This window comes from Ahaetulla prasina, chromosome 4 (assembly GCF_028640845.1).
Source record: "Ahaetulla prasina isolate Xishuangbanna chromosome 4, ASM2864084v1, whole genome shotgun sequence".
NCBI classification, from domain to species: Eukaryota; Metazoa; Chordata; class Lepidosauria; order Squamata; family Colubridae; genus Ahaetulla; species Ahaetulla prasina.
In genome coordinates this window covers 13,180,991-13,208,082 of record NC_080542.1, presented here as the reverse complement: position 1 = coordinate 13,208,082, position 27,092 = coordinate 13,180,991, and the positions used below count along the sequence as shown (strand labels likewise).

General features: G+C 39.3%; 2 protein-coding genes across 2 annotated transcripts; one reads left to right on the top strand and one right to left on the bottom strand.

Moving 5' to 3' along the window:
- Positions 1-1,682: 1,682 nt before the first annotated feature.
- LOC131197929 (vomeronasal type-2 receptor 26-like) lies at positions 1,683-12,163 on the bottom strand. The gene is made up of 7 exons (XM_058182431.1): positions 11,896-12,163; positions 9,773-10,043; positions 8,241-8,418; positions 5,473-6,327; positions 5,063-5,290; positions 2,870-2,996; positions 1,683-2,578 (listed from the first exon to the last, which is right to left on the bottom strand). Exons 1-7 carry the CDS (start codon positions 12,161-12,163, stop codon positions 1,683-1,685), a joined length of 2,823 nt encoding a protein of 940 aa, XP_058038414.1.
- Positions 12,164-12,201: 38 nt separating this feature from the next.
- LOC131197928 (vomeronasal type-2 receptor 26-like) lies at positions 12,202-24,734 on the top strand. Its single transcript, XM_058182430.1, has 7 exons — positions 12,202-12,223; positions 14,257-14,527; positions 15,891-16,068; positions 16,994-17,848; positions 18,295-18,522; positions 23,101-23,227; positions 23,839-24,734. The coding sequence occupies exons 1-7, from the start codon at positions 12,202-12,204 to the stop codon at positions 24,732-24,734; spliced, it is 2,577 nt and encodes an 858-aa protein (XP_058038413.1).
- The last annotated feature ends 2,358 nt before the right edge of the window (positions 24,735-27,092 follow it).

Here is a 27,092-nt window from a genome sequence, read left to right as displayed (position 1 = left end):
GGAGCTGCCGCCCGCTCTTCCTTCATCACACGGCATATACTTATTTTCCTCAAGCGAGGATGCTGCCAGGAAAGGCAAGCATCCAAAAGTTACCAGAATTGCTCTCCTTGAATATGCTGCCTTGTTCTATGCGCTGGCTGTGCAAGCGCACACCCAACCTGCCGTTGATAAATAAATGAAATAAACGGTATGCACTTGCGCAGCCGGTGCATGGAACAAGAAGCAATGGTGGCAGCATATTCAAGGAGAGGGACTCCAGTAACATTTGGATGCTTGCCTTTCCTGGCAGCCAGCCACTGGAAAAAAGTAAGTATACGCTGCATGGTGAAGGAAGAGCAGGCGGCGGCTCCAGAACAAGGCTGGTGTTGGGGAATGGTGCTTTCCCTGACCCGGTTGAGGCAGGCGGCGAGCAGGGGGTGGCTCTGGGGTCTCAGGGGAATGAGGTTTCCCTGGGCCCTGACCAAAGGCGAAGGGGGAGCAGGCGGCAAGCGGGCAGCAAGCGGGCAAAGGAAGAGTGGGCAGCGGCTCCGGGGAAAGGCCAGAGTCAGGGAATGGTGCATTCCCTGACTCGGTTGGGGCAGGTGGCAGCTCCGGAGCCTCGGGGAATGGGCAGCTCCGGGGCCCCTGACCTAAGGGTGAGCAGGTGGAGAGCTGCCTTCCCGGTGTTCCGGTGTCCAGCTTGCGAAGGCTGGACTGCGGGCCGTGGAGTGGTTCGTGGGCATGGCCAGCCAGTGATTGCTACCGGATCGGCGAATCAGAACCAATCTCCTTTACCTACTCGCCCAATCCAGTCTGATCTGGTAGCATTTCACCCCTGGATTAACTCCCTTATTCTCTTCGCAGGACACGCTTCTTGTCTGAGAGGGAGCTGTCTGTCAGGCCTGGAAGCCATATTACCTTGGTGCCTTCAGGATCCAGGCCTGCCACAATCTAACCATGGGAAGTTGGGAAGGGGGATTGCATGAGTAAAGTAGAATTAACCATAACAAAACTTTCCAGAGAAGTTCAAGGCATTGGTGTTCAAAAGCTGGGATGACATGCTTCTGAATTTCACAATGTTCACTCCTATTCTCTTAATTTTTGGGGAGAAGGGTGTCAATCATTATTTATTTATTTATAGTTGCACAGTCATGAGTTTTTCCTATGTCTTTGGTTTCCTAAATATTTTGTCTAACAATAAGTATCATTTTTCCTTAGGCTGCCTAGGAAATAATCATATGCTGGAGCAAAGCTTAATTGAGCCAATCTCTATAAATTAATCAGATCTTTGGGAATTAAAGGGATTTACTTTGAATAATGTTTACTGGATACATTACTTAGATCCATTACTTGGATCCAAGAAATGTATGTGGTTGGGAAAAGGAAACAAGGGTAAATGGGTTTGCAGGAGAAGGTACATTCTGAGAACCAAAGAAAATTGAATTCTGCTGTGCTATAGATACTTTGAGAAGGCATGGCTTAGTTGAAAAAGGCTGCCATAAGAGATAGCAGCAGTCATGAAAGTGATCAGGGCAAGGCCTCAGGGAGTGCTTCAATTTCTAGGTAGTATCTTAAAGATCAAAGGCAGAGAATTCAGGTTGCAGAAAATAAAGATCTTCATTAATGTCATTTTGTATTATTTTGTAAGAATAGGAGGTAAGGCTGCATTGAATCAATAAGCAAATTGAACTTCATATTCAAGGTTATTTTTTTATTAACAGTCCCTTTGTATTTAAATTTGGTCTCATAATAATGATGTAGCATTTGGGGGGAAAGATGCAGCCCAGTAATCCAGCTGCTGAAGACAAAATGGAGAAGATCTCCACAGCCACCATGTATTTCCCCTTGGTACTCAAATAGGTTGGAACAAAAGATATCCAGGCACTACAAAAGACCAACATGGTGAAGGTGATAAATTTGGCTTCATTAAAGCTATCTGGTAACTTCCTGGCTAGGAAGGCCACAGTGAAACTGACAGCAGTCAAGACCCCCAGAAAGCCAAGCACTGTATAAAACATTGTGGTTGAACCTTCATTACATTGTAGGACAATTTCTTCAGCCATGGAGTGCATGTCAGAATCTGGGAATGGGGGAGAAATTGTGAGCCACACTGTACAAATGATAAATTGTACCAGGGAGCAAAATAGGACAATAGAAAAAGCCAGCTTATTCCCCACCCAATTCCTCATTTTGGAACCTGGCCTGGTGACCATGAAAGCAAGAACAACAAGGATTGTTTTCCCTAATATGCAAGAAAGGGCTATAGAGAATATGATGCCAAAAGCAGCTTGTCTCATGAAACATTTTGCTTGGTTAGGTTGTCCAATGAAGAGCAAACTGCAAAGGAATGAGAGCAGGAGAACAATGAGAAGAATGTAGGTGAGGCTCCTGTTGTTGGCTTTGACAATGGGGGTGTCCCTCTGTTTAATGAAGAGTCCCAGCACCAAAGCTGTGATGAAAGAAAGGAAGAGACTAACACTGGCCAAGGTAATTCCCAGTGGCTCATTGTAAGACAAGAAGGTGATTGTTTTTGGAATACAAAGGTTTTGAGCCTTGTTTGGGTATTGGTCTTCTGAACATTGAAAGCAGTCAACCGCATCTGGAAAAAAACACCATCATTGTCAATTTCAAAAATGCTCAGGTAGCAGGACTGAGAGTTAATTATTGGGTTTAATATTTCCTAATTAAGTGATACCTATTTGTATTTAGTGGGATTCTGTAAATATGAAGATACTTGTGTATTGTTTTTGGTAACCCTTTTATTTTTAATATTTATATAGCTATACCATCGGTTCTGTCACCACATTAGTAGTTAGTTGTGCAAAGTTTGGAAATTAGTATTTTGAAACACAGTTTAAAAGGGGATAGTTTTGCACAACACAAGTCTTACCCATCTGGTTTGAAATTTTCCCTTTTGCACATGGAAGGCAAGCATAACAGCAAAATGGCTTCCCTTCTATTTTCATCTTCCTCCACCCAGAATAGCAATGGTCATTGCAAACAGAAAGAGGTTGAACCTATCAAGAAGGGAAACCAAGATTTATTAAAACTCAAAATTTCAGAATGTTCTATTTGGGTGTGGATTTTACTTTTATACAATGAATGTAGGATCCAGATATCTCAAAATTTCCTTCTGTTTTAGAAAGTTAAGTCAGACCTTCCAACTTCATGAGATCTTTTCTCCAAGAAGTTGAAAGGTCTGACTGAAGATTTTTTAAACTGATAGTCACGTGGTCTTCTTTTGTTGCCCTGCATGCAAGAGAACAGAGCTGGAAAGCAGGTTAGTCAGGGAATTGTGGTTGCTATGGAATGGGGTGAAAGTGAGGATTTTGCATTATGGTTGCTCATATGTAAGTAAGAACCAGTAAAAGAGGAATGGAAAAATCCCTATCTGTAAATCAGCGTTTTTCATTCTTGGCAAGTTTAAACTGGTTGAACTTAATGCTGCCTTGGGAATTCTGGGAGTTGAAGTCCATGCACCTTAAAGTTGCCAAAGTTGAGAAGCATGGGTCTACACTAGAGTTTAGGATTTTCCATTCCTTTTTATTCAGAGTTTGGTGCAATGAAATCAATGAGTTGTGGTTTCCTTAACAAATAATGTTTAAAGCGATAGGAACCATTGCTGGACATTTTGTGAGAAATTGAAACTATAAATTGATCTGGACTTGGAAGATCTATTTTTTATTTGTTTATCCCTTAGCTTTGATTTTTGATGTATGAAGGATCAGCCATTATAATTCTACATGCCTTATTTCAGAAATCATATCAAAATTTAGAATGAAATCCACTGGGGACCATCTCATATAAGGCAGGCTCTGAGTCCCTCTAACGAAAAAGTGTTTATCGATAGAAGAGAATATTTGAAGCTCAGGGTTGAGCTGTGAGGTCCTTAGTGCTCTCTGAGCTTGATGGTTTTCTTGCAGATGTTTCATGACCCAAGCTAGATAACATCATCAGTACCAGAAGGGAGTGGAGTTGCTCTTCTTTTCATATCCTAGTGGTTTACCCTGTCAGTGTTGATCAGTTGTTTCACAAACGGTGTTTTGATTGGTACCAGGTCTCTACAGCCTCAGGCAGAGAAGGGCTATTCTGCACTTCTCCCTCACATGTTCTTTAAAATACAAAGTTTCCCAGCATTTCTTTAGGAACCTCCAGCATGCAAACTGTGGTTACTCATCCTGAAATGAATCCTCTTTACCTGGAGCCTCAAAATGTGCTGTTTGCTAGGAAGATGTACAATTAAAAAGTCATTCTACATTTAGCGTACATCTGACTTTTCTGTGCACTTCATATCCCTTCCTCATTGGATCTGGACATCACAAAGCAAAGCCCACATTTTTTAATTAACCCCATGCCGTGCCCCATTTTGACTGGCAAAGTGCTCCAGGAGGCTGACTGCTACCATGGCCCCAACTACCCAGCCGGTCAGAGAACCGGTTTTTAAATTATTTGAATCCCACCTCTGATGTGGGTCCTTGATTGCTTGTGATTTTGCAGTGATCCAGGGCTAATACCCTATGTCTTTCCTTCTTCCTCCCTGGCTGGGCATTTCCCAATCAGGATAATCAATCCCTGAATCCAATAGAGGCTGACTGCTTCCCAGATACAATGATTAGCAAATAGAAACTTGAAAATCTGGACATGCCCTTTGAGAAAAGAGAAGGCTAAGGAGAAAATGCTATTTTTTGTGGGGGAAATCAACATTCAGATTAATGGGACTGTTTAATAGACAAATTGAGATATCTCTTGTTATTACTTTGTAAATTATATTATAGCTTTAATTAGTTTAGCAACTTTCAAATATATTTTTAAACTAGACAAGCTTAAAATGCCAGCAGGAATAGACAGCAGCTATTGGAATAAATTCTGCTAAAACCATGAAGATTTAATGAGGATATATCAATAAATTATTTTGCTATACAGAGATTTAAGTCTTTGTATTTCAAAATCTCTGATCATTATTTCTTCCTCTTTGCGGTTTTTGGCCTGACAACTTTAACAGTTCGATCCATTTTAATCAATAATTCTGGAAACAAGAAGGGAAAGGGAAGAACACACAGCTTGGAATCTGAGCAGGAAATACCTGGTTAAACATGGTAGGCCAGGTGATGTCTTGTGCAGAAATGGTGAATAGCTTATCTGGAGAAGCCGCTGGGTCGATCTTTCCAACTTTGAATTTCACAAAGGTCCTGTTTGGGAATGTGATCCAGTTGATCATGTCAAATCCAGTGTCTAAATCCCCATTTTCATTAAAGGAAATTTTCTCTCCTGCAGTGTTATTAAATGACATGTTTCTCAAATAATAATGTAACTAAAATGAAGCAAAGGTTTATAATTAATAAAGGATATGAAAGGTTTATAATTAATAAAGGATATGAAAAACGATGTAGCAGGAGACTTAAAATCATCATTGTCATCTGTATATTCATAATGGGACAAAGCACTGCATTAGAGGGAAGAGCAATGGGAAATCTTCATTCAATCTCTTATTACCTGCCATGCCTTTTGAGTCAAAGACATTTCTCTCCCAACTTTTGCTCTTGTTCTGTGTTTGGGAGAAAACATGGCTTGTAAAGCATATGCCACAGCATAAACTGCATTGTAGATGCTGTAACTCTGTCCAGTCATGGTGGTGTCAAAAACGGACTTAAGTAGATTATCCAACTTCTCTTCTCCTGTGCAGAGCTTCCCAGCATCTTCGTGTAACTTATCTTTAGGAAAAAAGCATTCAAAAACCTCTTCCCAAAACACTCTCATTAAATGGTCTTCCGCTTCTGACTTTGGGTTTCTCATCTGAAGGAATTTATTAAATCCAGAAATCTCCTTGGAAGAAACTTCAAAACTTATAACACCATGGAAAATGTCCATAGCGATAGTTTTTTGAAAGGGAAGAGATGTAAACTCCATCTGGGCTGGCATTATCCAAACTTTATCTTTTCTCTCCATGTGTATATCATCAAAGTCTCCATAGTAGGGCAACATTCTAAAAATGAAGGTGACTTGGTTTTCACAATATACGATAATGACATTGGTAGTGCTCTTCATGAGGGTAATGAACATTTTATTATAAACATTACTGGCTGCTGTCATATCATTAGAAAATGTTTCCTGGGGCATCTCCCCCATGAACTCAAAGCAGATACCATGGTTGGAAAACAACGGAACACCATTTTGAATGAATCTGTCTCCACTCTCATTAAGTTGCAGATACAGCCCAATCCATGTCCACCTAAAAAACAACAGCAACTGGAGAATACCCACAATCTGTTGGTCACCATCTGGGAAAAAGCGATGGAAGAAAGCAGCTTGTATCTGGTCATCTTTCATTGGAGAAGATCCATATATCAGCTAAATGTAGAAAAAAACGGTGGGGACATGATTTTCCTTTCAAAATTAAAGATAAAGAAGATTCAGAATACTATCAGACATGGATTAAATTTTGTGACTGGATAGAGAAAAGAGGGAGAAATATGAGATAGTAATATGGTGAATGTTAATATTATCAATATTGAAAATAATGAGGTATATAACTATAAACAGAGTCATTGATAAAAATGTAAAGAAGCTGATGTAAAAAGAAACCTAGTTTAAACTTTTGGGTTATATTATTATTACTGCTATTATATTATTACTATCGCTATTAGTTTGTTGTGCGAATATTTACTACCAACTTTCTTTGGCTTTGTTCTATTTGTAAATTATACTCTGACAATGCACTGTTTTTCAGAAATGTTAATGATTATGATGTTTATAATTAAAAAAATCAGAAACCACTGGTTTTTATTTTTCTTTTCACACCTTTGTTTCTTTTCTTTTTCTTTCTTGATTTTTCTTGACTTTATGTTTCTTTTTCTTTACCTTTCTTGATATAAAAAATATCTATTGTTTATTTTATTTTATAGACTTTAATAAAAACAATTAAAAGAAGAATGTCATTCAGGAAATGTCATAACCAATTTCAGAATTGACTCTCCCTAGTTCATTGCAGTATAAAAACAGCTGGGGGGGGGAAAGAACTATTAGATGGGCAAGATTGATGTCAATCATTTGAGGTAATCCAGACCGTGAAACCACAATCTTGCAGGTGTGAAAGCATTTCCCTCCCACCGGTTTCATCTACAAAGTTACATTTAAGAAAAACAACACAAATCAACATGATGAACAATGTAGTGGCGACCATATGACATAGATATGTTTAGGTACTATACTCGATTTACTACTAAATCCGAATTCAAACTAAATAAAATGCTATGATTCCTTAACTTATAAATACACTTCATAGAAATGTTAATATATTTTCATCAATTCTTTTTCTCACCATGTTTTAATAATAATATTAAGTATTCATGGACTTGATTAAGCAATTCAATGTATTAGTATTTGGGAATATTTAAAGTGACCTTTATATTACAGAATGACCCTTCCTTCCTTAACATAACATAACAAAACATCAGAGTTGGAAGGGACCTTGGAGGCCTTCTAGTCCAACCCCCTGCCCAGGCAGGAAACCCTACACCATCTCAGTCAGATGGTTATCCAACATTTTCTTAAAAATTTCCAGTGTTGGAGCATTCACAACTTCTGAAGGCAAGTCGTTCCACTTATTAATTGTTCTAACTGTCAGGAAATTTCTCCTTAGTTCTAAGTTGCTTCTTTCTTTGATCAGTTTCCACCCATTGCTTCTTGTTTTACCCTCAGGTGCTTTGGAGAACAGCCCGACTCCCTCTTCTTTGTGGCAGCCCCTGAGATATTGGAACACAGCTATCATGTCTCCCGTAGTCCTTCTTTTTGTTAAACTAGACATACCCAGTTCCTGCAACCATTCTTCATATGTTTTATCCTCCAGTCCCCTAATCATCTTTGTTGCTCTTCTCTGCACTCTTTCTAGAGTCTCAACATCTTTTTTACATCGTGGCGACCAAAACTGGATGCAATATTCCAAGTGTGGCCTTACCAAGGCATTATAAAGTGGTACTAACACTTCACGTGATCTTGATTCTATCCCTCTGTTTATGCAGCCCAGAACTGCATTGGGTTTTTTAACAACTCCTTCCTTCCTTCCTTCCTTCTTTCCTTCCTTCCTTCCTTCCTTCCTTCCTTCCTTCCTTCCTTCCTTCCTGGAGTCAATTCTGAGATGCTTTCTCAAACTGATTTGGGCTCAGATTTTTTTTACCAGATCATTATCTAGGCTACAGTTTTTCCTCCTATCTCTCAAAGTTATTGTCACAGCCCATGATATATATTTCATGAGCAAATCTTACCTGCGGCATCTTGTAAACATTCAAAACATTTGCCATGAAGGAACAGATGTTAGAGTTAGGTCCTGCAATAACAGATACTGCCCAGTCCTTAGTATCACACTTATAATTGGGGATGAATCTGCCCCATGTTGAGAGGAGCTCCATTGAAGCCAAGTAGGTCCATCTCGCCATGAGATAACTGTTAGAGAGGTGCATTCCCAGAGTCATGTTGAATAAAATGTGATTATTTTCATCGATCTCCTTTACTGCAAAAACCAAGGCCAGGATATGTTGGTAGTTTTGTAGAAAAAATCTACACAGATACATTACAAATCATATTTCTTCTCTTAAAGAATGTGGCATTACATATACTTTCTTTACAATTCTGCTAAATTCTAAGCAGAAAAAAACCCCAGATGGCATAGTTCCATGCAAGAAGAAAGCATATAAAACATTGTTTTGGGAAAATGGTCTTGGACAAAACACTATTTTTTTTAAGCTGTTATGATTTCTAAAAATGGTTCACTAGGATACTGATGGATTGCTTGAAGGAACATTAATAATACTGTTATGATCTACCTGTCATTCTCAGACCTACTTCTAAGTCTTGTATCTTGAGCTCTTCAGTCTTCGCCTTGGGTATTTTTATCGGTAGAGGAAGAAAATGTATTTTAAACCTTTCTTGAATAACAGGGTTGAAAGGGACTTTGGAAGTCAGGAATCCCTATGTCATTTCAGACAAACGATTATCCAATCTCTTCTTCAAAACCTCCAGTGCTGGAGCACTCACAACTTCTGGAGGCAAATTGTTCTACTGATTAATTGTTCTCACTGTCAGGACAGTTCTTCTTAGTTCTAGGTTGCTTCTCTCCTTGATTACTTTCCATCCATTGCTTCCTGTCCTACATTCAGGTGCTTTGGAGAATAGGTTGACTCCTCTTTGTGGCAGCACCTTTGATATTGGAACATTGCTATCATGTCAACCCTTAACTCTTCTTTTCATTAAACTAGATATACCCAATTCCTGCAACCGTTCTTCATATGTTCCATATAAATAATGATTGGACTCTTTTTCTGGAATCACTTATCTAGGAAAAGATGTAAGGGTTTCATTGGGGCAGCCCTACAGTTGTACTCCATACATTCCGAACAAACAAATTAAAAGTACTACATAGTGCCATTGTTCCCTAATATTCAGAAGAAAAATTAAACTATGAAAGTTTGACATTCAATTAGCTATAAACGGTGTTTCAATAGTAGAGCACTGAAAATTCATTCCACAGAAACAAAATGAGAAAAGCCCAATATAGTAATTGAACAAAAGCGCTGGGGTGAAATCTGCCTTAAACATCTGCATATGTTCATGTGTTTGTAATTTATTTGTCAAGTAAAATGTATCTGTGGAAATCTATTTGTATTAGCTTAAGAATGAAGGAACCAGGAGAAATAATTTGTGCTGCACGCAATACCACTAATTAACTCAGTCCAGGTATATTCTTAGAGAAAGATATCTAGTTTGAGGCATGCTACAGCTAAGAAAAGAAAGTCTTTACATGAACTCATCAACCAGTTCTTCAGATGGATGTCTGGTGAAAAGCACTTGATCAGACATCATGTAGAACTGAGAGATTATCCCAGCTATCATAAAATCTCCTAGCAGAAAATACTTGTGCTTATTAAATGGTGGTATCCCCACGGCACATGCTTTGCAAGAAGTACGAGAAATAAGGCATGTAACCCCTGGCAACAGGACTGCTGTTACTGCCATGAAAAATACCATCTCTTTCAAGAAGATTTTCATCACCAGATATGAACCAGTTCCATCTGCAACAATGAAATATTAAAAAAAGAAGAAGCAGCTCTCATTATTTAGAATAGTCTGCATATATTTTTTTCAGATTGTGACATTTCTAGCCATCTGGTTCCACAAATAATAACACCTTTCAGTCTTCACCTGTTTTTTGGGGGTTGTCCCTTGGACATCCCTAAGGATTTGAGAAGAATTTGCATTACCGAGACTCTGCTGGTAATTATAAGAGAAATCGATGGCTGTTCAGTGAAGCTCCTTAGAGATTTTGAGTAAGAAATATGATGTTGACATCCATGGGCTCAAGAATCAAAGGGCCAATAACTGACAATTCTATAGGAGCTAGAAGGAAAAAAAATTCCAATGAAAAAAATATCATTAAAACAACATTTTGCTAATTGTGTGGCTGTAAAGATGGAATTCTCTGGAAGAATAGAATATTGTCTCCCACCCTGATGAGTCTTGGAAGCACGTTAAAAAATGACTGATCCAAAAAGCCAAAGACAAGCAGACCCAGCTTGTGGTAGACTTCCACCACCACCCCTTTATTTTATTGATGGGGTCTTTAACTGCTTTCAGTTATTGTATTTGCAGTTTAATTTTATCATGATGTTTGGTTTAAATGTCCTAATAGGAGTAGGTCTGTATGTCAAGCCTGAATTCTACTTGGGCGTGGGGCTCATTGTATTCTGGGATGTTCTAACATTAATTCAGTTTGACACAGTTTTGAGCTGGAGGAGGATGGAGCCTTCAGTTGCCATAGCATAACTAGTCGATGAGTCATGCAGATTCCAATGGCTCACTGACCAGAGGAGGAGGAAAGAAGTCGCCAAGCAACAAGCTCTCATCTTGGTTAGACAATGGGACTGATGCTTTTGAAAGCTTGAGAAAACTGAAACTTATATTGGAGTGAAAAGCCTGAGAACTTGGTTCTGGCTTTTCACAAGTAGCACCAAGATGGTGTACCTAAATAAATGTGTTTTTTGAGGGAAAGCCATGCCTCTGAGTTCAATTTGTGGTGGGTGAATTACTTGGAGCCTGACACTGTAAGTTTCTGAAAATTCTTTGGGATTGGAGGAGGGTAATGCCTCGTAACTAAGCAAATAAAGAAATATCATTGGAGATAAGTTTTTATTTGGGCTACATCTGAATAAATTTCAAAACAGAAAGTTCTTAAATCTTAGAGAGGCACATTTTTAATGCATAATATAATTTATTTTAATACAAAATAAATATGATTCATACTGGCATCTATTGATGAAACACTTGTACCCAGTAAGACCTAAACTTTTACCTGCTTTTGGATTTCACAATCTTCACTCCTATCCTCTTAATCTTTTTTTGTTTTTTTGGGGGGGTGTCTATCGTTATTCATTATTCATTTATTTCTAGTGCCTAGCTGCAAAGTCGTGAGTTTTTCCTGTGTCCTGTGTCTTTCCCACTTTTCAGCAGTTTGGTGATAGGTCAGGCAATTTCAGCAAAGGTGGGGATGAATTGCCGGTAGAAGTTTGCAAACCCAAGGAAACTTTGTAGTTGTTTGCACAAGGCCGGGGGCTGCCAATACAGTACTATTCTCACTTTTCCTGGATACATTTCTATACCCTCACTTGACATTTGATAGCCGAGGTAGTCCAGGCGGGTCTTGTGGAATTCAAATTTTGACAGCTTTGCATATAGTTTGGTCCACCAGGAGCTTCTGCAACACCTGGCACACCAGCTTCACATGCTCTTCTTGGGTTTTGGTAAAGATGAGAATGTCACCAAGTACACGAGAATCCCTTTGTACAGGTGGTCATGCAGCACCTCATTTATCAGCTTTATGAAGACTGCAGGTGCTCCCAAAGGGCATCACCTTGAACTGGAAGCTACCGAGTGGGCAGTAGAAGGTTGTCTTCCACTCATTTCCTTCCCTGATCCAAACCCTGTAGTATGCCTCTTGTAGGTCCAATTTGATGAATATCTTCTCCTTGGATAGGTGGGCCAACATGTCCTTCATGAGGGGGAGTGGGTAGGTGTTCTCCATGCATACAGCGTTGATCCCCCTAAAATCCACAAACAGCCTCAACAACCTGTCTTTCTTCTCCTTGAAGAGGAACAAGGTAGCCACCATAAATATCACTGGCTTAATGGTTGGCATCAATGTACCTTCTTAACACCTTCATCTCTTTTGGGGTCATGGAGTACATCTTTGGCTTGGGTAGTTTGGCCCCCGGCACGAGTTTGATAGCACAGTCAGTAGGACACTAAGTTGGCAGAATGCCTGCATCGTCTTCACTGAATGCCTGTTATGTCCCCCTCCCCACTTCCCAGAGCAAACGCAAAGATGCGTGTCTCCCAGTCTTTTTATTTGCTACAGACCTGATTTTCTTCAGTTGAGGAAATACTTGGCAGTGACCGAGCAAAGGGCTGCCAAGTTCTGAGTCCATTATCTCGTGTCCAAGATCCGTTGCCAAAACTCACTGACAAAGTCCTTTAACCCTCCAACAACCAAGCTGCAGTGCACCCTTGGTAGCTTTTTTGTCCGTCACAAGGGCCACATGGCAGCTCCACCCATTTTTATACCCTGTGGGGTGTGGCTCAGTGACTCAGCAATCTCTGAGCCTGCCACACCTTTTCCTCTACTACGCATGCTTATCTTTTCGTTGCTGCCTCGGATCAATCCAGGATTGACCATCAGCAGCTGGGACTTGAGGCATTGCCAGGGAGGAGGAGGGTGCGGGAGAAGGAGCCCTTGTCAGCTTCTCCTCCTGGCCTGCAGCTGGAACTTGGGGCGGTGCCAGCGAGGAGGATCCTGGCGAGGGAGGCCTTGCTGGCTCCTCTCCCTCACTTCCCGAGTCACTCTCCTCCATGAGGACAGGCTCGGGGGGCGGAGTGACAACAATGGCTCATGGTACTTCCTAGGGATTTGTGGAGTGCAAGGGGGTGCTTGCGTGGTGGCTGTAGCTCTCTCATCTCGCTTAACCTTGTCTCGCGGTTGGGAGGCTCATTGACTCACTGAAATGAGTTACAAGATCTAAGAAGTATTTTATTTTGCAACCATGCTAAAAATGTGCCTCTCCAAGATTTTAGAACTTTCTGTTCTGAAATTTATTCAGATGTATCGCAATTAAAAACTTATCTCCCATGACATTTCTTTATTTGCTTAGTTAAGAGGCATTACCCTCCTCCAATCCCAAAGGATTTTCAGACACTTACAATGTCAGGCTCCAAGTAATTTACCCACCACAAATCGAACTCAGAGGCATGGCTTTCCCCTCAAAGAACACATTTATTTAGGTACACCATTTTGATGCTACTTGTGAAAAGCCAGAATTAAAGTTCCAGGCTTTTCACTCCAATATAAGTTTCAGTTTTCTCAAACCTTCAAAATCATCAGTCCTATTGTCCAATCAAGATGAGAGCTTGTTGCTTGGTGACCTCTCTCCTCCTCCACTGGTCAATGAGCCTTTGGAATGTGCATGATTCATCGACTGGTTATGCAACGGCGACTGAAGGCTCCATCCTCCTCCAGCTCAAAACTGTGTCAAACTGAATTAAAGTTAGAACATCCCAGAATACAAACAGCCCCACGCCCAAGTAGAATTCATGCCTGACATACAGACCTACTCCTATTAGGACATTTAAACCAAACATCATGATAAAACTGAACTACAAATACAATAACTGAAAGTAGTTAAAGACCCCATCAATAAAATAAAGGTGGGGAGGAAGTCTACCCCAGGATGGGTCTGCTTGTCTTTGGCTTTTTGGATCAGTCATTTTTTAACGTGCTTCCAAGATTCATCAGGGTGGGAGACAATATTCTATTCTTCCAGAGAATTCCATCTTTACAGCCACACAATTAGCAAAATGTTGTATTAATGATATTTTTTCCATTGGAATTGATTTTTTCCTTCTAGCTCATATATAATTGTCAGTTATGAGCCCTTTGATTCTTGAACCCATAGATGTCATCCTGCTATTTCTTACTCAAAATCTCTAAGGAGCTTCACTGAGCATCCATTGATTTCTCTTATAATTACCAGTAATGCATCGGTAATGCAAATTCTTCTCAAATCCTTAGAGATGTCCAAGGGACAACTCCCCCAAAACAGGGGAAGACTGAAAGGTGTTATTATTTGTGGAACCAGATGGCTAGAAATGTCACAATCTGAAAAAAATATATGCAGACTATTCTAAATAATGAGAGCTGCTTCTTCTTCTTCTTTTTTTAATATTTCATTGTTGCAGATGGAACTGGTTCATATCTGCTGATGAAAAGCTTCTTGAAAGAGATGGTATTTTTCACGGCAGTAATAGCAGTCCTGTTGCCAGGGGTTACATGCCTTATTTCTCGTACTTCTCGCAAAGAATGTGCCGTGGGGATACCACCATTTAATAAGCACAAGTATTTTCTGCCAGGAGATTTTATGATAGCTGGGATAATCTCTCAGTTCTACATGATGTCTGATCAAGTGCTTTTCACCAGACATCCATCTGAAGAACTGGTTGATGAGTTCATGTAAATACTTTTTTTTCTTACTGTAGCATGTCTCAAACCAGGTATCTTTCTCTAAGAATATGCCTGGACTGAGTTAATTAGTGGTATTGCTTGCAGCACAAATTATTTCTCCTGGTTCCTTCATTCTTAAGCTAATACAAATGGATTTCCACAGATACATTTTACTTGACAAATAAATTACAAACACATGAACATATGCAGATGTTTAAGGCAGATTTCACCCCAGCGCTTTTGTTCAATTACTATATTGGGCTTTTCTCATTTTGTTTCTGTGGAATGAATTTTCAGTGCTCTACTATTGAAACACCGTTTATAGCTAATTGAATGTCAAACTTTCATAGTTTAATTTTTCTTCTGAATATTAGGGAACAATGGCACTATGTAGTACTTTTAATTTGTTTGTTCGGAATGTATGGAGTACAACTGTAGGGCTGCCCCAATGAAACCCTTACATCTTTTCCTAGATAAGTGATTCCAGAAAAAGAGTCCAATCATTATTTATATGGAACATATGAAGAACGGTTGCAGGAATTGGGTATATCTAGTTTAATGAAAAGAAGAGTTAAGGGTTGACATGATAGCAATGTTCCAATATCAAAGGTGCTGCCACAAAGAGGAGTCAACCTATTCTCCAAAGCACCTGAATGTAGGACAGGAAGCAATGGATGGAAAGTAATCAAGGAGAGAAGCAACCTAGAACTAAAAAGAACTGTCCTGACAGTGAGAACAATTAATCAGTAGAACAATTTGCCTCCAGAAGTTGTGAGTGCTCCAGCACTGGAGGTTTTGAAGAAGAGATTGGATAATCGTTTGTCTGAAATGACATAGGGATTCCTGACTTCCAAAGTCCCCTTCAACTTTGTTACTCTGTTTGCTTCAAGTAAGGTTTAAAATACATTTTCTTCCTCTACCGATAAAAATACCCAAGGTAAAGACTGAAGAGCTAAATATACAAGACTTAGAAGTAGGTCTGAGAATGACAGGTAGATCATAACAGTATTATTAATGTTCCTTCAAGCAATCCATCAGTATCCTAGTGAACCATTTTTAGAAATCATAACAGCTTAAAAAAAATAGTGTTTTGTCCAAGACCATTTTCCCAAAACAATGTTTTATATGCTTTCTTCTTGCATGGAACTATGCCATCTGGGTTTTTTTTCTGCTTAGAATTTAGCAGAATTGTAAATAAAGTATATGTAATGCCACATTCTTTAAGAGAAGAAATATGATTTGTAATGTATCTGTGTAGATTTTTTCTACAGAACTACCAACATATCCTGGCCTTGGTTTTTGCAGTAAAGGAGATCGATGAAAATAATCACATTTTATTCAACATGACTCTGGGAATGCACCTCTTTAACAGTTATAACATGGCGAGATGGACCTACTTGGCTTCAATGGAGCTCCTCTCAACATGGGGCAGATTCATCCCCAATTATAAATGTGATACTAAGGACTGGGCAGTATCTGTTATTGCAGGTCCTAATTCTCAAATCTTTCCCTTCATGGCAAATGTTTTGAATGTCTACAAAATGCCGCAGGTAAGATTTGCTCATGAAATACATATCATGGGCTGTGACAATGACTTTGAGAGATAGGAGGAAGAACTGTAGTCTAGATTATGATCTGGTAAAAAAAATCTGAACCCAAACCACCAGGGCCCAAGAAAAGAAGGAAGGAAGGAAGGAAGGAAGGAAGGAAGGAAGGAAGGAAGGAAGGAAGGAAGGAAGGAAGGAAGGAAGGGTCATTCTGTAATATAAAGATCAAGACAAATATTCCCAAATACTAATACATTGAATTTCTTAATCAAGTCCATGAATAGTTAATATTATTAAAACATGGTGAGAAAAAGTATTGATGAAAATATATTAACATTTCTATTAAGTGTATTTATAAGTTAAAGAATCATAACATTTTAATTAGTTTGGATTCAGATTTAGTAGTAAATCAAGTATAGTTCCTAAACACATCTATGTCATATGGTCGCCACTACATTGTTCATCATGTTGATGATTTGTGTTGTTTCTGATTTTTTAGTCTCAGTCGGGTATACGAAAAAGCTACAACCTCAGTCTTTTCTTTACATTTCCAGTTAATTCAAACTATTTGTATTACAACTAAGTCGATCAAATCATCAAAATCTATCATCAGTTTCATTCCCCCCCCCCCATTTTAAGTGTAAATTCAGAAGTGGTTCCCAGGTGGAAACAAAACTAAGTAAATTTTTCCCTTTTAAATAATACCGTCGATTTTGCCCTCTGGGTCACAAATGAATGCATTTTTGTCTTTAGCTTTGTAATTATACTACTTCTAAACCTCAGATTTTTATGAACAAGAAAAGATATCTATTAATGTTTGCATTAATGTTTACAACAAAGACAATGAGTTAAGAACAGGTCTTTTAAAAAATAATGAAAACTTCATTTTGGAAAATCATGTTTCCCCCTTTTTCTCCCCTACATTTAGTTGATATATGGATCTTCTGCAATGATAGATGACCAGATACAAGCTGCTTTCTTCCATCGCTTTTTCCCAGATGGTGACCAACAGATTGTGGGTATTCTCCAGTTGCTGTTGTATTTTAGGTGGACATGGATTGGGCTGTATCTCCAACGTAATGAGAATGGAGACAGATTCATTCAAAATGCTGTTCCATTGTTTTCCCAACAAGGTATCTGCTTTGAGTTCATGGGAGAGATGCCCCAGGAAACATTTTCTAATGATATTACAGCAGCCTTTAAAGATTTTAATAAAATGTACATTACTATCATGAAGAGCACTACCAATGTCATTATCCTATATTGTGAAAACCAAGTCACAGCCATTTTTAGAATGTTGCCCTATTTTACAGAATTTGAAGATATACCCATCGAGAGAAAAGATAAAGTTTGGATAATGCCAGCCCAGATGGAGTTTACATCCCTTCCCTTTCAAAAAACTAGGGGAATGGACATTTTCCATGGTGTTATAACTTTTGAAGTTTCTTCCAAGGAGATTTCTGGATTTAATAAATTCCATCAGATGAGAAACCCAACTTCAGAAGCAGAAGACCATTTAATGAAAGTGTTCTGGGAAGCGGCTTTTGAATGCTCTTTTCCTAAAGATAAGTTACATGAAGATGCTGGGAAGCTGTGCATTGGAGAAGAGAAGTTGGAAAATCTACCGAAGTCTGTGTTTGACACCACCATGACTGGACAGAGTTACAGCATCTACAATGCAGTTTATGCTGTGGCACATGCTTTACAAGCCATGTTTTCCCCCAAACACACAACAAGAGCAAAAGTTGGGAGAGAAATGCTTTTGACTCAAAAGGCATGGCAGGTAATAAAAGATTGAGTGAACATTTCCCATTGCTTTCCTCTCTAATGCAGTGCTCTGTCCTACTATTATGAATACACCAATGACATTTATGATTTTAAGCTGCTACTCCATTTTCCATATCCTTTTGGGACCTAGAGAAACCTTTGTAACTGTGAATAGGTAACAAGGCTACAACAATGATACAACAATATGGAGGAAATGATTAAGATGCAACAAAATGGGCCTGTTTGGAACAGGTTCAAAACACCTGTGGCAGGGGAGAAACATGGATGAGGGGTTGAAAAACACTAATTCTATTAATGAACTCAGTTGTATTAAATCAATATCCATAACTTAATACCATTGAAATTGATCTCCCTCCCTCCCTTCTTTCTCCCTCTCCCTCTCCTTCACACCCTCTCTTCCCTTCCCCTCTTTTTAAATTACCAATCATTGCTTCATTTTAGTTACATCGCTATTTGAGAACCATGTCATTTAATAACACTGCAGGAGAGAAAATTTCCTTTAATGAAAATGGGGATTTAGACACTGGATTTGACATTATCAACTGGGTCACATTCCCAAACAAGACCTTTGTTAAATTCAAAGTTGGAAAGATCGACCCAGCGGCTTCTCTAGATAAGGTATTGACCATTTCTGCACAAGACATCACCTGGCCTACCATGTTTAACCAGGTATTTCCTGCTCAGATTTCAAATTGTGTATTTATTTATTTATTTATTTATTTATTTATTTATTTATTTATTTATTTATTTAGTCACAGCAATACATATAAGCATCACACAAAAAGATTATACAGTATATAAACATATATATGAGGGAATATTAGGAGGTATAAGCTTATATATATATATATATATATATATATATATATATATATATATATATATATATATATATATATATATATATATATATATATATATATATATATATATATGAAGATAAAAAGTAAAACAATAGGACAGGAATGGTAGGCACGTTTGTGCTCTTATGCATGCCCCTTATGGTCCTCTTAGGAATGGGGTGAGGTCAATAGTAGAAAGTTTTTGGTTAAAGCTTTTGGGATTATGGGAAGAGACCACAGAGTCAGGTAAAGTGTTCCAAGCACTGATGATTCTGTTACAGAAGTCATATTTTCTGCAATCTAGATTAAAGCGGTTAACGTTAAGTTTAAATCTATTGGTTGCTCTTGTATTATTGCAGTTAAAGCTGAAGTAGTCTTTAACAGGAAGGACATTACAATAGATGATACTATGAATTAAACTTAGGTCTTGTCGAAGGTGATGGAGTTCCAAGTTTTCTAAGCCTAGGATTTCAAGTCTGGTGGGATAAGGTATTTTGTTGTTTTCAGAGGAGTGAAGAACTCTTCTTGTAAAATACTTCTGGACACGTTCAATTGTATTGATGTCAGAAATGTGGTGAGGGTTCCAGACAGGCAAGCTGTATTCTAGAATTGGCCTAGCAAATGTTTTATATGCTCTGGTTAGTAGTGTAGTGTTTTTGGAAAAGAAGCTACGCAAGATTAGGTTTACAACTCTTAGAGCCTTTTTTGCTATGTAGTTGCAGTGGGCTTTGGCACTTAGATCATTTGATATGAAAACTCCAAGGTCTTTAACAGGGTGGGGGGTCATCTGTACAGTAATGTCCATCAAGCATGTACTTAGTGTTTGGGTTCTTTTTTCCAACATGTAAGACTGAGCATTTGCTGGTTGAGATTTGGAGTTGCCAAGTTTTAGACCAAGTGGTTAGATGATCAAGGTCTTTTTGAATGGTAGATGTATTGTCTGTGGTGTTAAATAGTTTGACATCGTCAGCAAAGAGAACACAATTGCTTGAGATATGGTCACAAAGATCTTTTATGTATAGTATTCTTTCCCTTCCCTTCTTGTTTCCCAAATTATTGATTCAAATGGATCTTACCCTTAAAGTTGTCAGGTCAAAAACTGCAAAGATGAAGAAATAATGACCAGAGATTTTGAAATACAAAGTTTTAAATCTCTGTATAGCAAAATAATTTACTGATCTATCCTCATTAAATCTTCATGGTTTTAGCAGAATTTAATCCAGTAGCTGCTGTCTATTCCTGCTGGAATTTCAAGCTTGTCGAGTTTAAAAATATATTTGAAAGTTCCTAAAGTAATTAAAGCTATTACAAAATAATAACAAGACATGTCTCAATTTGTCTATTAAACAGTCCCATTAATCTGATTTTCCCCACAAAAAATTGCATTTTCCCCTTAGCCTTCTCTTTTCTTAAATGGCATGTCCAGATTTTCAAGTTTCCATTTACTGATCATTGTATCTGGGGAGCAGTCAGACTCTGTTTGGTCCAGTGATTGATTATCCTGACTGGGAAATGCCCAGCTAGGGAGGAAGAAGGAAACAAGCAGGGAATTAGCCTTGAATCATTGCAAAGTCATAAGCAATCAAGGACCCACATCCTCCTCAGCTTCATGGAACCTTATCTATATGTTTCCCAGGGAAGTCAAGCAGTCTGGAGAGATTTCTATATTATAGATAGTATTTGCCATAAAACAGTCAACCAATCAATAAGAATAGAGATGGAAGGGATCTTGGCGGTCTTTTTGTCCAATCATTTGAACTAGTTGAATAAATTGAACTAGTCAATTTGCACTCTTTATGTGTTGATCTATTGAACATAGAATAATAAAGTTGGAAGGAATCTTGGAGGTCTTCTAATCCAACCCCCTGATTGAGCAGGAGACCCTATATCATTTCAGATAAATGGTTGTCCAGTCTCTTTTTGAAAGACCCACAAACTCTGTAGTTATGCTGTTGCATGGATGGATTACTCTCAATTAGGATATTTCTCCTTACTTCTTGGTTGCTTGTCTCCCTGGTTAGTTTCCATCCATTGTTTCTCATCTTGCCTTTTGGTGCTTGGAAAAATAGTTTGACCCCCTTGTCTTTATAGGAACCCTTAAATATTGGAACACTGCTATTATGTCACCCCTAGTCCTCCTTTGTTATTAGACTAGACATACCCAAATCCTGTAACCATTCTTCATAGGTTTTAGCCTCCAACCTCCTAAACATTTTGGATGCTTGCTTGCTTGGGCCTGAGAGTTATTTTTGCCATCTATGTTCCTCTTGATATTAATGTGAAATCTGCATCATATGCAGCTATCTTTTTTCTTCTTCTTTGTCCATGGTGTCCTTCAGGGGTGAAATGCTCCCAGATCGGACGGGATCACGCAATCTGGTAGCGATGGCGGCTGCTGGTTCGAAGGACCGGTAGCAAAAATCCCTGGTGCTGCTCCCCCTGCCTCTGCTGAGCCGCACCATCTGCAGTGGTGTTCTTTTTTTTACTTTTAAAAGCCGGTTTTGCTTTAGCCGAAACAGGCCTTTAAAAGTAAAAAGCAGCAGAACCTTACTTGTACTCTTACTTGTAGAAAACATGTTTCTACAAGTAAAAGTAGAGATTCTAAGGCACTTACCTGATTACTGATGAACGCATGGCCACAGCCCGAAAGCAGTTTCAGTTTCAGCCGAACAGAATCAATCGCTCAGCTAATCTATTTCCTCGGTGATCAACTGGCTGGCTTTGTTGGCTGAGGAACTCTGGGATTTGAAGTCCACTATAAAATAAAATAAAATAATAAAATAAAATAAAATATTTGTGCAGTTTTGTGAGATTTGGTGTGTTTCTGTAGTGTTTCACTCTAACTACACAAACACACAAAATCTCAGAAAGCTGTATGTGGCATATTGTGTGTGTGTGTGTGTTAGGTGTGTGTGTGTAAAGTGTGAAAGTTGGTTTTTGAGCTTTTTGTGGTTGTGTGAAGTGTGAAGTGCAGCTGCTTTTACATTGTGTGTGAGTCAGTTGTGTTGTGTTGTGTTGTGTGTGTGTAAAGTGTGAAAGTTGGTTTTTGAGCTTTTTATGGCTATGTGAAGTGCAGCTGCTTTTACATTGTGTGTGAATCAGTTGTGTTGTGTGTGTGTAAAGTGTGAAAGTTGGTTTTTGAGCTTTTTGTGGCTATGTGAAGTGCAGCTGCTTTTACATTGTGTGTGAATCAGTTGTGTTGTGTGTGTGTAAAGTGTGAAAGTTGGTTTTTGAGCTTTTTGTGGCTATGTGAAGTGTAAAGTGCAGCTGCTTTTACATTGTGTGTGAGTCAGTTGTGTTGTGTAAAGTGTGAAAATTGGTTATTGGTACCTCTTATTGTTTTTTTATACTTTGTTTATTATTTTTATTATTTATTATTTATTTTTATTATTTATTTTTATTGACCACGCCCACCAAGCCATCTGACCACCAAGCCACACCCACCAATTAAGCCACGCCCACAGAACCGCTAGGAAAAAATTTTGGATTTCAACCCTGGTGTCCTCATTTCCAATAGATGGAAATAAGGACGCCTTTCCATTTTTTCCCCCTTTTCTCTTTTACTTTCAAAGTGAGGGCTAAACCACCATTTTTCTTTCCTTCAGCTCCCGGATGGGCCACCTACTATTTTGGAAGGTAGAATGGTGGAATGGTGAAACTGTTGCTTTTATTTTGTTACTTTTCCCATCAATTTTTGAAAGACATGTGTTCTCAAAGGAAAACAGTTGGCGCTTCCCTTCCTGGCATGGAAGAGAAGGAAAAAGGCAAGGGGAGAATCCATTATCAAGGGCCAGGCCTGTCATAGTGTGCACAGTGTGACTACTATTTTGAGACAACCCAGGAGCAAAATACAGTACACGGAGGTTTTTCAAACAGTGGTGGCAATCAATCTTCAACTATAACAGGAAGCATTCCTGGAGAACTACAATGGAGATAGAACTTGAGGGGAGAAAAACACCATCTAATGGCCTCCTTTATATAGGCAGCTTCTTAAAGGGCAATAACCCTGCTGACTCATCCTCAGTCTTAAAGGGCTGGTCAGCTTTAAATCATCATTACCCTGACAGTCCAGAAAGAATACCTGGCCACTGCTGTGGCCAAAGAAGAGGAAGGAATTTAAATTCGGGGCTGGTGGAGGGGAGAATAATTTAACTTTATTTCCACTTGATGTATATATGGGAAACACATTCTTCTGGATTTTTATTTTCACCTAGCTAAATGACACTATTTTTTTTTAGTCTTCCTACCTTTACTTTTGATTCTAGCTCAATATTTACAAAAAAAAAAAAAGATAATTTTGGGACATATACATCCTACGTTCATTGTGTAAAAGTAAAATCCACACCCAAATAGAATATTCTGAAACTTTTGAGTTTTAATAAATCTTGGTTTCACTTCTTGATAGGTTCTACCTCTATCTCTTTGCAATGAAAATTGCTATTCTGGGTTCAGGAAGATGAAAATAGAAGGGAAGCCATTTTGCTGTTATGCTTGCCTTCCATGTGCAAAAGGGAAAATTTCAAACCTGATGGGTAAGAGCTGTGTTGTGCATCCAGTCTTCTTAACTGTGATTCTATTAGATCGAGGCAAGGAAGAGACGAGCAGTAGCTTTCAACACTTTATTCAGCAGCAGGCAGAATACAAGCAGCTTGGCATCAGCCATGCCCGAGCTCACGAAGGTTGGCCACAAAATCATTGATCTTGTTGGCAGCGCTGGTAGAATTTGCATCTGCTGACCATGGGGGTGGCGGCGGGTGCATAGTGGTCCCTCAGTTTGCTTTGCAGCATGGACCATGAGATGGACTCGATATCTGCAGGTGAGACGACGGTCTGTGCCCTCTTGTAAAGCTTTGGACTGCAGTAGGTTAGGAAGATGTCTCCTTTTCTGTCATCCGCCAAGTCTTGATAGTTATTTGCCTCGGGAAGGTCCTGAAGCGGTTCACGTAGGTATGCCATTCTTCTGATCTTGGATTGTAGGTTGCCAGGGTGGGCTGGTTTGCCATTCTGCTCAGCTGATGGATGGTTGTTTCACTCGATAAGATGGCCGCAGCTTGCCACATGGAGCTTAGTTAATAATTAACTTTCAGTCCTGCTACCTGAGCATTTCTAGAAATTGACCATGATGTTGTTGTTTTTTTTGCAGATGCAGTTGACTGCTTTCAATGTTCAGAAGACCAATTTCCAAACCAGGCTCAAAATCTTTGTCTTCCAAAAACAACCACCTTCCTGTCTTACAATGAGCCCCTGGGAATCACCTTGGCCAGTGTTAGTCTCTTCCTTTCTTTCATCACAGTTTTGGTGCTGGGGATCTTCATTAAACAGCAGGACACCCCCATTGTCAAAGCCAACAACAGGAGCCTCACTTACATTCTTCTCATTGTTCTCCTGCTCTCATTCCTTTGCAGTTTGCTCTTCATTGGGAAACCTGACCGAGCAAAATGTTTCATGAGACAAGCTGCTTTTGGCATCATATTCTCTGTAGCCCTTTCTTGCATATTAGGGAAAACAATCCTTGTTGTTCTTGCTTTCATGGCCACCAGGCCAGGTTCCAAAATGAGGAAATGGGTGGGGAATAAGCTGGCTTTTTCTATTGTCCTATTTTGCTCCCTGGCACAATTTACCATTTGTACAGTGTGGCTGACAATTTCTCCCCCATTCCCAGATTCTGACATGCACTCTATAGCTGAAGAAATTGTCCTACAATGTAATGAAGGTTCGACCACAATGTTTTATACAGTGCTTGGCTTTCTGGGGTTCTTGACTGCTGTCAGTTTCACTGTGGCCTTCCTAGCTAGGCAGTTACCAGATAGTTTTAATGAAGCCAAATTTATCACCTTCAGCATGTTGGTCTTTTGTAGTGTCTGGATATCATTTGTTCCAACCTATTTGAGTACCAAGGGGAAATACATGGTGGCTGTGGAGATCTTCTCCATTTTGGCTTCAGCAGCTGGATTACTGGGCTGCATCTTTTCCCCCAAATGCTACATCATTATTATGAGACCTGATTTGAATACAAAGGGACAGTTAATAAAAAAATAATCCTGAATATGGAGTTCAATTAGCTCATTGTTTCCATGCAGACTTCCCTCCTACTGTAACAAAATAATACAAAGTGACATTAATGAGGATCTTTATGTTTTCCAACCTGATTTCTCTGCATTTAGTCTTTAAGATACTACCGAGAAATTGAAGCACTGCCTGTGGCCTTGCCCTGATTACTTTCATGACTGCTGCTATCTCTTATGACAGCCATTTTCTACTAAGCCATGCCTTCTCAAAATATCTATAGTATAGCAGGATTCAATGTTCTTTGATTCTCAGAATGTACCTTTTCCTGCATTCCCATTTACTCTTGTTTCCTTTTCCCAACCACATACATTTCTTGGATCCAAGTAATGGATCTAAGTAATGTATCCAGTTAACATTACTCAAAGTAAATCCCTTCTTATTCTCAAAGATCTGCGTGATTTATAGAGATTGGATCAATTAAGCTTTGCTCCAGCATATGATCATTTCCTAGGCTGCTTAAGGAAAAATGATACTTATAGTCAGACAAAATATTTAGGAAACCAAAGATACAGGAAAAACTCATGACTTTTCAGCGAGGCACTGTAAATAAATGAATAATGATAGACACTCCACCCCCCCCCTCAAAGATTAAGAGGATAGGACTGAAGATTATGAAATCCAAAAGCAGGTCATAGTTTAGGTCTAACTGGGTTTCATCAATACATGCCAGTATGAATCAGAACTATGAATAGGTTGTGGGAAAATGTACTTTTATAGAAACGTAGAAAACTATGGGAGAAAAAGAGTCTGCCCTTTAAGTTTATTTGTTTTTTCTTTTCTTTTCAATGTATTTTTTAATTATTATTTTTACATCATAAATTTTTATTGTATTGTTTACTTTTCACTTGCTCCATACCCTTTTTATGTGGAGATGGTGATGGCAATAAGAAATTACATAGTGCTTGATATTTTAGTGGATAAATTGATTGACAAATTGTTCATTTTGGCCATGCTGTTAAAAATGTTTAGCTTAATTTAGTTCTCAGAATATGGAATTACAGTAATTCTCAGAATATGGAATTACAGTAATTAAGAATATATGTAAAAAAAATAGTCTATTTGCTTTTCATTAAAATATTTTGAAAATTATTATTCTGACTTTGACTGTCTTTATAATTCTAGCACAATTATGAACTTAACTTCCAGTACAAAGAATAAGTTAAGTATTAGTACCAGTATTAGTACCAGTTAAAGGTGGTAACCAACACCTTGAATTGCACCCGGAAGACCACAGGAAGCCAGTGCAGCTTGCACAGGAGAGGTGTTATATGGAAGCCTCGAGTTGCTCCCTCTATCACCCGTGCAGCCGCGTTCTGGACCAACTGGAGCCTCCAGGTGCTCTTCAAGGGGAGCCCCATGTAGAGAGCATTGCAGTAGTCCAGACAGGAAGTGACGAGGGCATGAGTAACCATGCATAGGGAATCCCAATCTAGAAAGGGGCGCAACTGGCGTATCAGGCGTACCTGATAGAAAGCTCCCCTGGAGACAGTCGTCATATGCCCTTCAAAGGACAACGACCATCCAGGAGGACGCCTAAGTTGTGAACCCTCTCCACTGGGGCCAATGACTCGCCCCCAACAGTCAGCGACTTAGATATTACCATGTTTCCCCAAAAATAGGACCTATCCTGAAAATAAGCCCTAGCATTATTTTCACACCTCTGCCTAATATAAACTCTACCTCAAATATAAGCCCTAGAGAAAAGAGACTATGTGGCCCACACAGGAGATGGTGCGCATGCATGGGCCAATGGTATCTGACGATAGTCGCAGACAGCATAGCACAGGTGTGTTGATTACCTGTACAAGCAGGCAGAGCTGTGGAAAAGAAAAGAGTTGGTGGGCTGGAGCATCAGCCAGTCAAGAGAGGCTTGTCTTCACATGGTGGCACCAGCAGCAGATGGAGGCAGAAGCACAGGGCAGAAGGCAGGTGGTCCATACATGCTATTGTAAGCCACAGGCAAGCTGAGAGATGGCAAGCCTACCAGAGTGGCGGACAGCCACAGGAGGCTCATCTTCACATCTCTCAGCTTGCTTGCATGGTACATTTGGATCATGTGTTTTCTGCCCCATGTCTCTGCTTCCATTGGCTGCTGGTGCCACCATGGGCTCCCATGGCTGCCTGCTGATTCCAGCCCACCAACTCTTGGCTTTTCTGCAATCCTCACAGAATGTCCATATGGCCTGCCTTCCCCTTACACCTCTACCTCCATCTGGTCCTTGGACAGGGAATCAACTCACCTGTGCTTTGTGGGCTGTGCAGCCCCAGAGTTTCCCAACCAAGGGACCAGAGAGCTGCAACTGCTGCCTAATACCATTGGTCCCCCTA